General features: G+C 42.0%; 1 protein-coding gene across 8 annotated transcripts in view; it reads left to right on the top strand.

Annotated features, from left to right (window-relative positions):
• sox6 (SRY-box transcription factor 6) overlaps positions 1-15,667 on the top strand; it is a 126,351-nt gene that overhangs the window by 98,743 nt on the left and 11,941 nt on the right. For all 8 annotated transcript variants that reach the window (XM_034116737.1, XM_034116741.1, XM_034116739.1 and 5 more), the window contains 4 exons: positions 1,690-1,839; positions 3,580-3,757; positions 3,957-4,144; positions 13,758-13,863. In XM_034116737.1, coding sequence (XP_033972628.1) covers positions 1,690-1,839; positions 3,580-3,757; positions 3,957-4,144; positions 13,758-13,863 — 622 coding nt within the window. The remainder of the gene's footprint in view (positions 1-1,689; positions 1,840-3,579; positions 3,758-3,956; positions 4,145-13,757; positions 13,864-15,667) is intronic.

Below are 15,667 nucleotides of genomic sequence, written 5' to 3'. Positions count from 1 at the left end.
ACTCTCTCCCTTTCTCCTAAAACCAGCACCCCCCCACACACACAGAGTGCCTTCACCACTGACATTAACTAAGTCTAGCTCAGATGAGAAGAAAATAGAGTTTGGTCTGCTCCTGTGTCCATTTGGAGACAAAAGGCTGTTTGTGAAGGAGGTGGGGGCAGTGCTATCATTGTAGGAACATAATCAGTCTGTCATTTCCGCTGCCCATGTGCTGTTGTTATCCCCTGGTCCCAGAGAAGAATGGACCTTTTGTACTGCCGCTTATGTGGCAGCGATAAAGTTTCTTACAGGAGCACATATGTGTTTATAACTGGAGATATGTGCACAGACATAAAGTGCTTTGTTTGGCTTTAGTCCCCATCTACACCGTCAAAGGTGAGGCCAGCTGGGCCAGGTCCCTTTTTCCCATCTACACAAATGCAGTCTTATGCACCCAGTGGAACCAGGAAATGAGACAGGTTGTGCTGATTGGCCAAAGGAATATAAATTAGATTCTACCTGACAGCACCATTTGACTGAATAAACCAACAAACCATAAGGCTTACTTTGTGTGTAGAGAGCAGGCCAGTAGGGGAGTTAAAGGGTGCTATCTGTCTGATGAGGTGAGCTTTAAGGCTACATGGAGTAACACTCTTTCTTAGACAGTAGCTCTATTTGACGGACCCCTGCTATTTGGAGCAGGAGACAAAAGCCAATTTGATCACTTACCTGGTGGCAAATCAATACAGGCCTGGAGCGGAAAGAAGTGTCAGCAGTAGGGGAGTACTGGGCTCTGTTGGAACAGAAAAACAAGCACACAAATAATCATGAAATCAGTCTGGTATTTTCTTTGTTTCGATTTTAATAATATAAAAAATGGCTCACAACTTAAGGTCAAGACATAAACCTGTACATTTATTCAGGATAAAGTTTGAAATACTATGTCAAAAATATAATTCAACAGACAATTTTCAGTCTGTGGCTCACCAGATTTAAAAAAAAACTTAAAAACCCCTTATATTAACCTCTTAAGTGGTGGAATTGTAAACAGAGCTTTCTTGAGTTCAACCCTGTAACAGGCCTAACAGTTTTTTAGTGCTGCGCCAGTCATTTTAACCACCCTCTTGTGTGGTAATGTCACCAACAGTTGGACATCTTACTGATTTAATGCCAAGGAAAATAACAGTGATTACATCAGTGTTCTTTGTGCAGGTTTCTAAGCCTTAATAATTCTTGTCTTTACCATGTTCTGTGATGGCAGTCCAACCGAGCTTGGGTTTCAAACATTATGGGACTGTCTCACATGGCTGTGTGGAGACGAATCCCAGGCCAGAAACTTCAATGGGAAGCTGTGTAGACCTAGAGAAATTAGAGATCTTTGCTAACACACTTGCATCCACTCTGAAAACTTTTCTCTGTGATGAGTGGAAAATAGGGGCTCCAAGTATTTTGAATGAAAGCCATCTCTGTGTGGTTTTTAAGACTGCTGTCTCTCTCTGGGTTCTGCCTTTGAAATACAGTTAAGACCTTTGATGGACGTTCTATGCCAGCCTCATGGAAAGAGAGGAAAGACGTAAAAAAATAGAAAGGGGGGAGATATAAAGGCAGACACAGAAGTAGAGAGAGTCCAAGGGAGGAGTAAAAACAGAATATAAAACTTTGAATGTTTACTGGATTTGGATGCTAACTGGTTTCTCTACCTCCCAACAGCAACTGTATGCCGCCCAGCTTGCCAGCATGCAAGTCTCTCCCGGAGCCAAGTTGCCTCCACTACCCCAGTCCTTCAATGCGAGTGGGCCCATTTCTCCCTCTTCTCTGAAGAATGACAAGAGTTCCTCCAGCCCCATCACTCACATCAAGGTACAACCCTCAACATCCTTCAACCTGCCCACCCATCAGCGTAGGCCTTGAGTGGCACTTGACTGATCCTAGCCTAGTTGGGGTTCTCTGAATAAAAACACAGTTCACTACTTCAGAGTTGCAGCCGGCCGGTGCTGAGCCCAGCCTCTAACAGCCCATCAATCTGTGAGGCTTTAACAAGGCTCTCTCTCTTAACCAAAAGCCTGTGGACATAGTTGCTATGGCTATGGCTGCTCCAAGCCAGTAATTTGTGGAACACATGGTTTCTACGTTTCTTTTCTGCATTTTTTTTTCATCGCCTTTTTTTCAAACCAAAATTAAATAAAACTGGGCTATACTAATGCTTCCAAAAGTCAATCAAAAAGTAGAATAGACGTCTATGTTTGCCTTGTGAACAAACCAAATGCTGGATGTGTTTTCTGCTGCTGTATGGCACGGCTCCAATCAACCTCCATGCAGAATAAAGCGCCATGTACATCATTCCCACTCACTGAGGCCATAATCGGAAACATACGCCCATTTGGAGTAGTTTAGGGTAATAATATCACAATGGAGAAAGACTATTAATCATGTCTTGAAATGGTAGGAAAGCATTCTGGCTTTTTATTCATACGCACACACATCCTTCAGGTCTACTGCCTCTTGGGATTTCAATTGAAGGAATGCCATTAAACTGACTCAACAACTGTAATTTCATCAAATAAATACAACTATCTACTTTTACGATATGAGAAATGCCAGGTAGGCAAATATTCTAGACTCATTCTAGTCAAAATATTACAAATACTGCCAAATATCACAAAATCTAATCAAATGAATTATTCATGAATGGAAAGCCTGTGCAACAGTCCAATGAAATCAGATTGCCTTAAGTTGTGTTTGTCTACTTTCAGCTTCACTGCATGACAAACTGTTATTGGCACAGCAATAACAAGGCCTTAGGGCAGTCTATGCTTGAGCCATATGTTTGGACAAGGAGACACTTGGGCTTTGAAAAAGACTTAACGACAGCATGAGCCCTAATCTGATTTAAAAGATGCTGTACACAGGGCAATGTTTTCTGTGCTAAGTGACATTTATTTTCTGGCAGGAGAATATTTGAGTTGTATCTATTCAGAATTATTCAGCATTTCTTGTATTTAATTAAATACACTGTGCATATGGAATTTGGTGTGTTGTAGTTAAAGTCAAACCATTGAGTTTCTTCCCAAATTACATAATCTATGTTTTTATAAATAGGCATATCAAAGCATATGATAAAACCAAGTATGAACAAATGAAGAGTGAAATTACAAAAAACAAGTTAATGAAGTAGATAATGTAAGTCGACATCTGATGAATAGAACAGCTGTCTTTGATCATTGGCACCGCCGTTATCTGGTCATTATTTATTCTTCGAACAAGAGTGCAGACAGAGAGCAGGGAGGAGGAGAGGGGAGAACAGATGAAGACGTACAGAGAGACAGAATCTGCTTTAATTAGTGTGAACAAAGGCGCTGAGCAACTGTGAAGAAGATCGCAATGGCACAGCTCCTAAGGAAGGATGGATGAGTAGAGGAAAGGAAAAAAGGGAGAAGGAAGAACCAGGGAGGAGGTGTGGGTCAAGATAGGGATCCTATAATTAACCAAGAACAGAGGAGAACTGTGTGTCTGGGAATCCAGAGCTCCTCCAAATATGGAGGGGGTGGGGGCACCTACTCGCATCTGTCTTCTCTCATATACCTATTTCTGCTGCCGTAGGAGGAGGGATCACAGCCGCTCAACCTGTCTGCTCGGCCAAAGATGACAGACCTGGTGAAATGCCCCACATCGCCGACACAAAACCTGTTCCTCGGCAGTAAAAGCAGCCCCAACAGTCTCCTCGGCAAGGGTGGCATTCCCAGCCCACTTGGAGGCCTGGGCCGGGCATCATCTCTTGGTAAGACCTTTACCTCACAAACAAGATCCCACACATGCATATTTACTCTATCACTCACATCCAGGGAGACCACATTGAACGGTTTAGGGACTTCATATCTCACTGTCAAGATGCCGGGTGAAGTGTGTTTTCTCTCTTTTGGGAAGTGTGTGTTCCAGTGCACTCACTCTGCTGTGTGTGTGTGTGTGTGTGTGTTTAGATATTCTGTCCAGCCTAAACTCCACCGCGCTGTTCGGGGACCAGGACACAGTGATGAAGGCCATACAGGAGGCTCGGAAAATGAGGGAGCAGATCCAGAGGGAACAGCTGCAGATTCACCAGCAGGGCATGGAGGCAAAGCTGTCCGCACTCAACTCCGTGGGCCTCAACAACTGCAGAGCTGACAAGGTTAGAACTACTATCATATAGTCTGTCTCTTTCTATCCCTGATTCAGGCCTTCTTCGTTGCAAGCTTTTTCCATAAAGCAAGACAAAATCATGAGAAGTTACCACGAGCGCTTTGCTCTCCTTGCAAGTAGTGGAGGAAAGAAACTAATAAAGAAAGTGGAACAGGATGATTTTGATATAGCAGTAATTCTTAAGGCTAACATTTTTATTTAATCCCTGTCCAGGGTGGTCGTACTGATAAGAGCTGGCATAGTTCAGTGGTTACATGTGTGTTAAGTCAAATTAGTATGAATATGGCATTTGTGTGTCCGTGTTTAGAGGGCTTGCGTTGTTGATGTTGGTGTGAGGGCCGTGACAGGCCATGGCACTGCCCGGTGCGGGTTAAGAAGACTCTGAAGTCTATGCCCAATTAAAGCACACTTGCAGCCCTCTCCGTCCCCTGACACGGGATGGGGCTGCTTTGTACCAGGAGCACACACTCCCAGGGATTCCCTTTAAAAATATCTTCAATCGATGAGTCAATCAAGGAGAGAAAAAAGCTGTCCTCCTCTCTTCAGCTTGATGCCATGTTGCCAGTTGGCTGTGAGGAGCAGGCAGGAACTGGGAGCGATGCTCATTAATATTTCAGCACCTGACACTTTCAACCAACAGCTTCAACTAGGTCAATGTATATGTAAAAAAGTCAATGAATATCTATTTTGATTTCCCTCTAATTTGGTGTTTGGAAGAGATCACTGTCTGCAGGTGGCAATCAACTATGCTCTTACTGAAGTGAAGCAAATAAATTGGTGCAGCCCAGGACAGAGATGCAGTGCACTTAGCCCTCACCAATTCAAACAAGAGAGGTCTTTACAATAATCAATAAATCCATTATCACATTGTGTGCTGACGAACAGTCATACATGTACCATGTCACAATGTCACCCTGAAAGCAAACAGGCCTTTTTATCTTTATTTAGTACACTAGAGCGGGTACAGCTGCCTCCCTACATCCTAAATAAGGTGAGCTTGTGGTCAGCCAAGCAGCTGAATCTGCCATAACATGAAAGCAGTAACTGAACAATGCCTGTAAAGAGCAATTTTCAACAGGCAGCACATAACTACAGCTACATTGTCCTTAGTAGGTAGAGCTTAGCCATTTGTTTTTGACTCCCTGCTTAGTCTTTTGTATACGATTTAGTTTAGTTTTCTCTACATTTTTGAGTTGTCTGTTGAACATATTTTAAAGCGATCATCACAGAGGAGGAAAATACTTTTTCTCTTGTTTTCTGTAAAGAGATCTTCTGCTTGAAATACTCAGTCACTCCACACCTGTAATCTACCTTTTGTGTGTGTTTGCCACCTGAGGAGAGGGAGAGTGTGTTTTAAGAAAGCAAGACAGAAACAGAAAGAGAGAGTGTGTGTGCGTGTGCGTGTGCGTGTGCGTGTGCGTGTGCGTGTGCGTGTGTGTGTGTGTGTGTGTGTGTGTGTGTGTGTGTGTGTTTGGGGTGGCAGTTTAAGGTAATTTGAATTAAGACCAAACATTGAAGTACTATAAAAAAAATATAGTACAGCAATAGGATTATAGAATTTAAAATACAAACAAAAATGCTACAAAATAGAGCATGTTAAAGAGAAAAAATGCATCTTAAGTTATTCAGGCTTCCACACATATCTCTGTTTTCATTACAACATCATTTATTGTCTTGCTGAATGACACCTTAACCGAGCTCCTGCTTGACTCTCCGGCTCGTGCAAATCATAGTGAGATATCGCCACCTCTTAGTTTCAGTGACACTGGCCCTATTAGGACGGTGTGAAATGAGAGGCATGCTTTATCAAGTCAGCTAAAAGAATTGCCCCATCATCTTCATCCTTCGGCTGCAATAAAGAACAGTAAGCTGTAATTCAGCAGTGAAACGAGAGGGGAGGAGAGAGAGTCTTTTGCTGATACAAGCCTACAAACTAGAAAGGTTTGAATGCCCCTGATAAAAGCTTTCACTTTGGTCAGTTTCAGAATATTAATATTTCAAGAAAGCGCCTCACCTGACATAAATATGGTGTGGGCCTTTAATAGCTCCCCCCTCCCGGTTTCTTGTTTGGAAGTTTATCATAAAGAGGGCTTACATGGAGAAGAATCTGGAAAGGTAACATAAATGGGATTAAGGAGAGGTTAAGATCATCCAGCGTGGCTGTTAGAGGGGGATATTAAATATTGATTTATCCCACTGTAATGACCGGCCAGAGGAGTGGGTCTAAGTGCTGCTTACGGATGGATCAATTCATCTTTTCATTAAAAGTGTGTCTGAACAGTACAATGCATTCCTCCCTAACCTTTATCACTATGACTCTAGTTCCTTCTCCCTCCCTGGCCATTGACCTAGGAGAACATGGTGTAGATCAGACGCTCTGTTCTACAGTATACAAGCCTTTAACCTCAGGACATGTAAAATATTCATGCATTACAGGAGCGGATTTCTTTCTAGTCTTTTTATTTGCCTGTTTTTACTATATCCCATCAGTACAATAAAACCTTTTACAACGTTTTCTACAATTTACCTTTTTGAAATATTTATCTAAAGGTATTATTGTCTGCAGAGGGCAATTACTTTGTTCCATTATTTACCATCTCCTCCTCACCCAGCGGAGGCTTTTACCTAGAATGTAGCAGTATGCCTACAGGTCAAATACAGTACATCTGAATCCATTTTGTAACCATTTGAATTGTTTCCCTCTATTATGCACTGTAGCTATTACTGGACACGCTGTTTTTCAGGGTCACGGGTGAATACATATCAAGCATCTGTATCTGTGTACGTTTTCACTCAGAACCATCATCTTGTCATCAACATTTATGACCAACTGGAATATACTGCCATTAGATCAGCTACCTAGTACTATCTGCTGATAAATATTCATTTTTGCAGCAGATACAAATCATAATTTATCGAAAAATGCAATCAACACCTTCAAATTGATTGCTCTGATACAAAATTACCTTTGCCCATGTTCACCCTCCATGTGTCCATACAGTATATCCTCTCTCATATCAAAACAATATAAGTTTAACTGGGGTATAAGGTATGACAGATTCCGAAGCTAATGCATCATTTCCTCTTACTTTAGCTCCATTAGACATTGCATATGTGATGCCCTGGAGGTTGTGTGAGATACAATATATTCCTCTGCTGACATGTCCTTAACTGGAATCAAAAGGTGAGAGGCCAGTGTATTAACCTATTGAACTGCCCTTTTCTGCCCCACAACACCTCCCCTCCTCAGTATTGATGACTACAATTGTCCATTTCCCATGTCCCAAAGCTCAGCCTGTAAATATTCAAATGGAGCTTACACTGGTGCTCCACAAAATCCAGACTCCTAACCAATTGGTTATAGTGATTCTACTGGTTCCTTCTTTAGGTGTGTGTGTGTGTGTGTGTGTGTGTGTGTGTGTGTGTGTGTGTGTGTGTGTGTGTGTGTGTGTGTGTGTGTGTGTGTGTGTGTGTGTGTGTGTGTGTGTGTGTGTGTGTGTGTGTGTGTGTGTGTGTGTGTGTGTGTGTGTGTGTGTGTGTGTGTGTGTGTGTGTGTGTGTGTGTGTGTGTGTGTGTGTGTGTGGTGTGTGTGTGTGTGTGTGTGTGTGTGTGTGTGTGTGTGTGTGTGTGTGTGTGTGTGTGTGTGTGTGTGTGTGTGTGATGCCAGGGTCTTTTCAGGCAAAGCCCTCACAAAGACTTTGAATATAATCTTGTCTGGTGTGCAGCCCTGGAAGCAATTTTCTGCTCCTTTTCGACTGCTGTCTTGGAAATTGCAATCCAAGGCATTTTGGCTGCAATGTAAATCCTTGGCATACAAGGGTTTGCCCATCCAAATTAGATTATGCTCAGCTCCCAGACACTGGCTGTAGCCAGCAAGTGCTATTGTGAAGATTGCTTACATTAATGCTTTGTCCAATTGTTCATGTTTGCCAAAAGAATAAAAATAGTGTATGACTCTGATAATATGTTCCTGTGCATAAGTGTGAGTGTGTGTGTGTGTGTGTGTCTTGTGGCTCCTATCCCAGGTCAGGTCCTTAGCTCTGTCTCGCCTCTTCCCCAGAAAGACATCAAGACTGCATCTTGGAAGGGTCATTTGGCGGTGGTGGCTCCATTATTTTCTACACTTGTCATTTTACATGGTGAATTTCTGGCCTGCTGCAGTCACACAAAAATGCTGCTGGCCCCCGTGGCTAAGACCTGTGATACCGCACTAACCACAAGGCACACACAACAAAGGACGAGGAAAAGAATAGGCCACAAAGGACCATTTATAGTCTATGGTATTGTTGCAGTAGGAACATAATAGCTCCAGTGTCCAAAAAGTCTTGAGGTTTTGTCCATATGTGAAAGGGCTTTTGGTAATGCTGCTGTTTCCAATGTCCTGCTGTTTGCAACCTGGAGGGTTTGATAAGGCAGGAGATTTCAGCCCAACTTAACATTCTCTGAGGACACAGTGAACAGTTCTGGATCATTGAGGACAGGAAACCAGTAAAATACATGATGTCAAAACAAAAATAATCCCAGCAGAGAGAAAGGAAGAACATAAGAACTGAACTGTGTCAGAAAGTTTAAATAGTTATCTATGACACACCAAAAAAAGATGACCTTGTCAATACGGTTCTTATCAAGTTTTGCACATAATATGTATGATATACTAATGGTAATCGCAACATGTCCCAAAGGAGACAAATAAACACAAATCCAATTGTTTGGACTGAATGCACTTTTTAGAATGACACTGAAAGGTCACATTTTGTGGGTTTGACTTGTTTCCCCTTCCAAAAAAACCCCCATCTTTAATGATAATAGCATACCCTTTTATTAAAAAAACAATAAACATTGAATTGGCACAAAGCCAAGAATAGGGTTACTTTTCAAAGCGTAAGCTTCTTAATTTAATTAAAGGCCTTTACCCCCCTCTGTTTTAAACAAATGAGGTGATGCCCTGGCAGTACAAATGGGGCTGGAATAGCTTCCATCTCTGCACTGGGTGATGTTGAGGACGACTACTATAGAGCAGATGCCAGTCTTTTGTGGCTGCTACTGTTGATTCTGCTGCTGCCTGCATTAGTCCTAGCAAAGGGAGAGCTTGGGTAAAAAGAGAGCAACAGTCTGCATGAAAGGAACTGTGGGTTTACCGCATGGCTGGATGTACTTAACATTTAAATGGTTCAAAACTAGCAAAAAACTACTGGAAAGCTGCAGACTTATAAATAACTTTGCAACTGGTTACAAAAAAAATACAAAACAGATGAGGCGCAGAGCTGCGAGGAGCTGTAGCCATGTTAAAGTGCAGTCTTTGTCTCCTTCAGGGCTGGGACAGATTGTTGAGGGCTTAAGTCTGAGACCCTCAGAGAGAAGATTCTGAGGGTCTCAGACCACAGTGATGACTGACACTTGATACATAAAGCCCTGTATTGTGGTCAGAGAGCCATTGCCTTAAACTTGCCACATACCAGGTGTGTGATATAACCAGAGCCAGTCCAGCACAATAACACACATAAGTGACTGTTTAGGGTCCTGCAGCTGTTTAAGGTTCTACATTTTAAACATGTGCAATCACATACACTCCACTATGAGGGAAACATGGATACGATTTCACCAATAGTTTAGAAATCTTGGAAAGTACAGTAGTTACTGCTTTCAAATGTCAGAGAAAGGGCTTAACTTGTAATTGTCTGTATATACAGTACATATACATACAGCCAAACAAGAACCAGACTATTATATGACTTCAAGTTGGCAACTGGTAAGGATCAAAACGTGTCATGCTTGCCAGCTGCTTGAAAGATGTTAAGCAGTTTTCTCTTTAAATAATCATTCTGATGGCAACATGTTTTGGCGAGCAAACATGCCAACTTAATCTGCGCTTGTATAGTCTAGTTTACCTTTTAACTTTTTCAATGTGGAGTCAGACCTTTGGCACTCAAAATCACTCACACAATTGTTTTAATACTGTAAAATAAAACAAACTAAAGTTTTTTTTATTCATAGCCCAAAGCCTAGTCATAAAACGTGAAAGAAGACCTAGTATCTATTCTTATCATAAACATTTGGGATTTAGAAAAGGACGACATTTGTTTTGATAAATGTTTTCACTACCAAAAACCATTGATGCTATCCATTTTGGTAAACAGTGCATTATTTACTAATGGTGTTAAATAACATTTTTTAAATCATCCAGATAAAGACAGTTGTAATGTTGCTTTACCCCACCAAACTAAATTAGCGGCCTTCACAAAACTCTCCGCTGAACACCACAGTCCACCTTACTAATCTCTGTGATCTTTTTTCTTCTCTATGTGTACAATCTCAGGCCATATGAATTTGCCTATTGCCTAGAGCTATTTACAAAAGAGAGAGTGAAGGAGTGTCAGGATTGGCAACTTGTTGCCTAAATATAGGGCAGGAGCAGGCACAATGCATAGGGCCGTCCGCCACCCGCCTCTGCCCAGAATACACCCTGTGGGCAGAGCAGCAGGCCTCCGGCACATGTTCTGCGGCCGGCCAGATTAAAGCTTTCTTTACAGCATTGACAAGGGCTCTTTTGGGTTCCCTCGCACAAGAAGTTGAGAACACTCTGCTATTTCTCTCTCTTCACCAGTGACTCACCACTACACTGTTAGCCATGTGCAACTGAACAAAATGCATCTGTTACCAAACTTTAAAGACAAAAGACTGCACACGCAGGGCAGATGAGATTATTGTGGGTGGCAGTTTCCACTACAGCTCAGAGTGCATTGCTATCATTTTAGTTGTGGGATGGAGAGCTGCAAACTGAAGTCATTTGAGGGTGGGGATGCGGTTATGGTTGGAACTGGAGGAAGAAAAATGTGTAGAGTAACATCTTTTGTTTCCTGTCTCTTTATCTTTACCTCTTCACAGCAGCATGAGTTCTCTCGTTGTTTTGTGTTCAAAGTCTTTCATCAGCCAAATTCTCTCCCTCTCTTTCTCTCTCTCTCTCTCTATCCCTGGTTGGATGGCCAGCTTCCCAAGATACTGCATGTCCTTTGCTACTTCTCTGTCAGAGTGATCAGTAAAATTTTAATGACACTATAAAATAATAAAAGTGCCATTAATTTATCACAGCACTTGATGCGTGGGCAGTAAAGAAGCATTAGTTCACTGAATATTTTCAAGCCTTAAAACAAAACCCTGATGCCGTGCAGATAAATGATGGCCCTAATTTCAACTATAAGTCTAATTTGCAGATATAAATTACCAAACGTATAACCAATAAGTATATTAAGCCCAGTATATAAAATTTTATGAAAATGTGTGTTACCATATTGCACATATAGTCTAATGTTAATTAGCTCAGCTAACACACAAGGAAGGAATACTTAAGGAAGTAAAAACCCCTTTAAATCAAGAATTTCAAATGCTGGCTTGTATTAATTATACAGTTAATTTCTATATTACCACCATTAGTTTTATAAATATTCTCTTTATGTCAAAGCTACCTTGAAAAATCCTCAAACAAGAGCCTCATTCAGTCTTGCTCCCAGCTGTCTAATGTGCTGATGTTCACTTATCATATGACTTTGTGCGGTGGAAAAGGAGTTCAACACTGAGCTAGTTATTAATGAAACCTATTGATGGATGGGCCCTGTTCTCTCTCCTTCTCAACCCAACATGATGCTTAATGATCATGAGTTTATAAAAGGACTTGATTGATCAGGGGGGACCAACGAAGCGCAGAAGAGGGACGAGATGACTACTTTATTACAGAAATACAGTCCCCATGAACACTGTGTCTTCCTAGTGCACTGTCCAAGTAGCATCTAAAGCAGCAACATTGCCCATCCAGCTAATCGCACATCAGTCACTTTGTCATCGCGCTGCTAGCTTCTTTCATTAAGAGCAATAATGTGGCTGGATGATGAATACAGCTCCATGTATGTGTTTCTTTACGCAGAATGTGACACGGAGAGAGGCACCACACTCTATCTTCTCTTTACAAAGCGTCCTCTTGCCCAGCAGGGACCACCACATATGTCATAATTAGAAAACACTTAAGTAAGCAAAGGGCCGTCAGATAGACAGGCTCTAATCACAGGCCATAAGCAGGTAGTGGTTAATTGTATATCAGAATCACTCAGCTGGCCATAAATAATGACCGCTCCTTCAAGTATGATGGTTAATTGCAGTGCTCTTATTGTCTGTCGCAGGCCTTTCTTTTGAGGAATAGCTCTTGAATAAAGAAAAGCATCAGGAAAATCAAAATACTGTGAAAAGCCTCAAATGGACTTCAAACATCTTCATCCTTCATCTTGTCATCTTTTTCAAACCCTCAAGAGAAAATAATGACAGAGATTTCTTAATAGTTTTTTTTTTTTTCAAATGTGCTGTAATTACTGATGGCTGTTGTTGCCAGCATGATTTAATTTGTCAGGAAAAGACAAAATAAATAAATCGAATGCAGTCGCTAAAATTCATATTTTCACTTAGAGTTATATCGTCCTATTTATTTTTTATTTTTTTACCTTGACTATTAGTAGGAGGGGAGGGTGGGGTCCCATTGGGCAAAGAGTGAAATAACAACAAAATGGTGCAATGCATTACTAAGAAGGGGCTAAAAGATGTATGTGTGTGTTGGTGTTGGTTTGAGTGGCAGGGGAGCTGTTAGTATTGTGTGGGGACTTTACCTGAGGATGTGTTTGTGCTGCCTGTGATAGGCATGTTTAGAAAAGCAAGAGGCAGAGGTCAGTGCAGACATTACATCTTTGGCAGAGATTGAACGCTCACCCTGGGAGTAAAACAAATGCTTTTTTTCCTGAATGGTGGCAACATGCCTGCTTTTAGTGTCATCCAGGCAAAAACCTGGGGGGGGGGGGGATTATTTGTATCATGCAGAGTCAAAGTGTCCATCTCCTAGTTGAGTCTTTAGAGAGGAAGACAGCCCTTTGCTAATGCCCTGTGTATTCACTGGAGAAGTAGGTCATTCAACAATGAAGCCAGCAGCAGTCGGCACTCTCCCCTTGCATAATACATTAAGTGTAATGTGCAGCAACTATTCAGAGGCCCCCCGAAAGCTGTTATTTTATTCTGTAAATGCACACGGACATGACATTTAATATTGTCACGGAGCGCTGAATGACAGGGTTTCATTGTGCGTCAAGTACAACATGATGCCAAGTTTAATCTGAGCACAAAGCGACATGACAAACGAGAAAACACGGTGTGTTCTCTAAAGCATGAACTCTGAATAAATGATGGGCGCTGAGCTTTGGGCACTGTAGACTGGAAGGGAGGATGTAAGGAGAAGATTACAGAGGAAAATCTGAGCACTGCAAAGAGGGCCACGGCCCCATTGTGTGCTTCGGATCACAAAGTATCCTTCTGTAAATCTATTTACAGCACCCCTGGCCCTCACTGTCTCTCTGCCTCCTGTCATCCATTATAGCAGCTGCTGAATAGAGAGATGAGAGAGGAAAAAGCTACATCTAGCTCATGTCAAAAGAGCAGCTCTTCAAAAGAACCTCCATTTACCAAAGACACTTTTTTCTTTTCAAATGTTTAGATTCCTGATGGGGTTATATTTACAATTCTATCACTGCATGTCCTTGTTCATGTACCTGACTGTTTGTGTTTCCCTGCAGGAGAGGGCGCATTTTGAGAGCCTCGGGCACCACCTCGGAAAGCTGGGTGAGGAAGGGAAGATCGGCCATAGAGTTATTGACCTCACCAGGCCAGAAGATCTCGATGGTAAGGCCACATTTTGGTTTTTCTCTTATTTTGTTTTTCATGCACATAATAGTAATAGACGGCTCGTACATCAAATGATTTTATGTGTATATGTTCCGTTGTGATCCATAAAAACGGATGGCTTAAGACTTGACAAAGTTCAGTGAGTTCTTTATAAAATAATGCAAAAGGAGTCTTGATTTCTTATAAAGCCTGCTACTCCATGTGGCCTTGTGTCTGAGTTATACATGGAAGAGAGACCGGGTGTGTGCAGAAACATGTGCGTATGTGTGAGGAAGATGTGGGGGTTGGGGTGAATGCCGTTTGAAAGGGGCCGTGGCGCCGAGTTTTCACAGGTAGGTGAGCGAAGGACAAGGGTTCCTGAGGACAAAGCTGGCTTTTCTCCAAGCTCGGCTCCTGTTGCTGTTGTGCTTGTTTGAGGTCCTGGGCACAAGGGTGTAAATTCATGTTGCACCAGCGTGACAAAGCGTCATCTGCCTTTGTGGCGCTGGTTTCTACACAGGAGCAAGGAGTACCTCAGTGCACCAATGTTTGTCCGACATAAATATTTGTGGCAGTTTCCATGGCACTTCAGAGTGTGAGCAAAGAGGAAAATGCTTTCGGACTCATCTTTGATGCCTCAAAGAGTCTCAAGGCAGGAGGATAGATATTTCTCAGGACAATGTAACCCATCGTCATCTTTAAATAGCATCTCAGACACATTTCCCGTCAAATTTAGAAAGAAAATCCCCTTCATAATTAGTTCTCATGGACAGAAAAATATTTTCTACTCCTAAAAAATGTTTACCAACTCCAAAGCAAATGTCGAATTCCACATCACACCCAATTTTGAGGTGCATTTAGTGGATTCATTGACATGTTTCCCATGCAAGCCACAGCAGCAGATCCCATCCCTCCCGTCTGACTCCTCGGACAGATGTGCTTCCAGTGCTCATTCTCCCAGTGGGAATCTTCTCTCTGTGGCTACTGTGGAGTCGGGACTGAAACAGAGCACACACCAGGGCAGTTGTGTCCTTTTAAGACCTGCACAGGGCTGAGGGAAAGACTTGCGCCAGACGCCTCACATCAGTGTTCCCAGTGGGCTATGGATTAGGAGCAAACAGAGGTTAGAGGAGAGGAGAGGTCCTCTTCCCAGGGGGAGATGGCTGGGAGCCAGGGCAGCACACATAACTTAAAACACACATTTTCTTATTTTCACCACAAATATATCTGTCTGCTTCACCAACAGGAAAACACATACGGGTGAATGATGTGAAGCAGGGTTTTATGATGTGAACCACAAAGTGTTTACTCTTCTGAGAAAATGTTTACTTTTGAATTTCTTGTTGTGAGGCTTTTCTGCTCCATGTACCAATCAAGGCTTGGCTCCATGTCATACCTTGATATATAGAAACATAGTACCCGTCTAGTTGCAGTTTTTTTGTTTTCTTGCTCCTATTTGCTGACTACATGTCAAAGGTCATGCAGATGTCAGGGTTTAAACTTGGCTAAATCTGGTTGACAAGTTCATTAAAATGTGAACTGAACTCAGCCCATTTTAATCCGGATATGTATTCTGACCTCCAAATCAATTTAAATTGAATACACATAAATAATTATAAATATATTAAAAACCAAAGGCACAAATGTAATTGCTTTCAGGGGCCATTTGGATACAAAATAAGGGGATCTCATTTTAAACCTCCTCTGTATTTCTTCACACTTTTCATCAGTATTTCAGAACACACTGGATATATTTGACTGAAAAAGGAAAATTACTGGGTGTACCTCCCAGCCCTTACATGGGGTGTGAAAGCCCCTTGGT

Source organism: Trematomus bernacchii, unplaced genomic scaffold, assembly GCF_902827165.1.
Source record: "Trematomus bernacchii unplaced genomic scaffold, fTreBer1.1, whole genome shotgun sequence".
NCBI classification, from domain to species: Eukaryota; Metazoa; Chordata; class Actinopteri; order Perciformes; family Nototheniidae; genus Trematomus; species Trematomus bernacchii.
The sequence above is the reverse complement of the archived record's forward strand: the minus strand, read 5'-3'. Positions and strand labels throughout refer to the sequence as shown.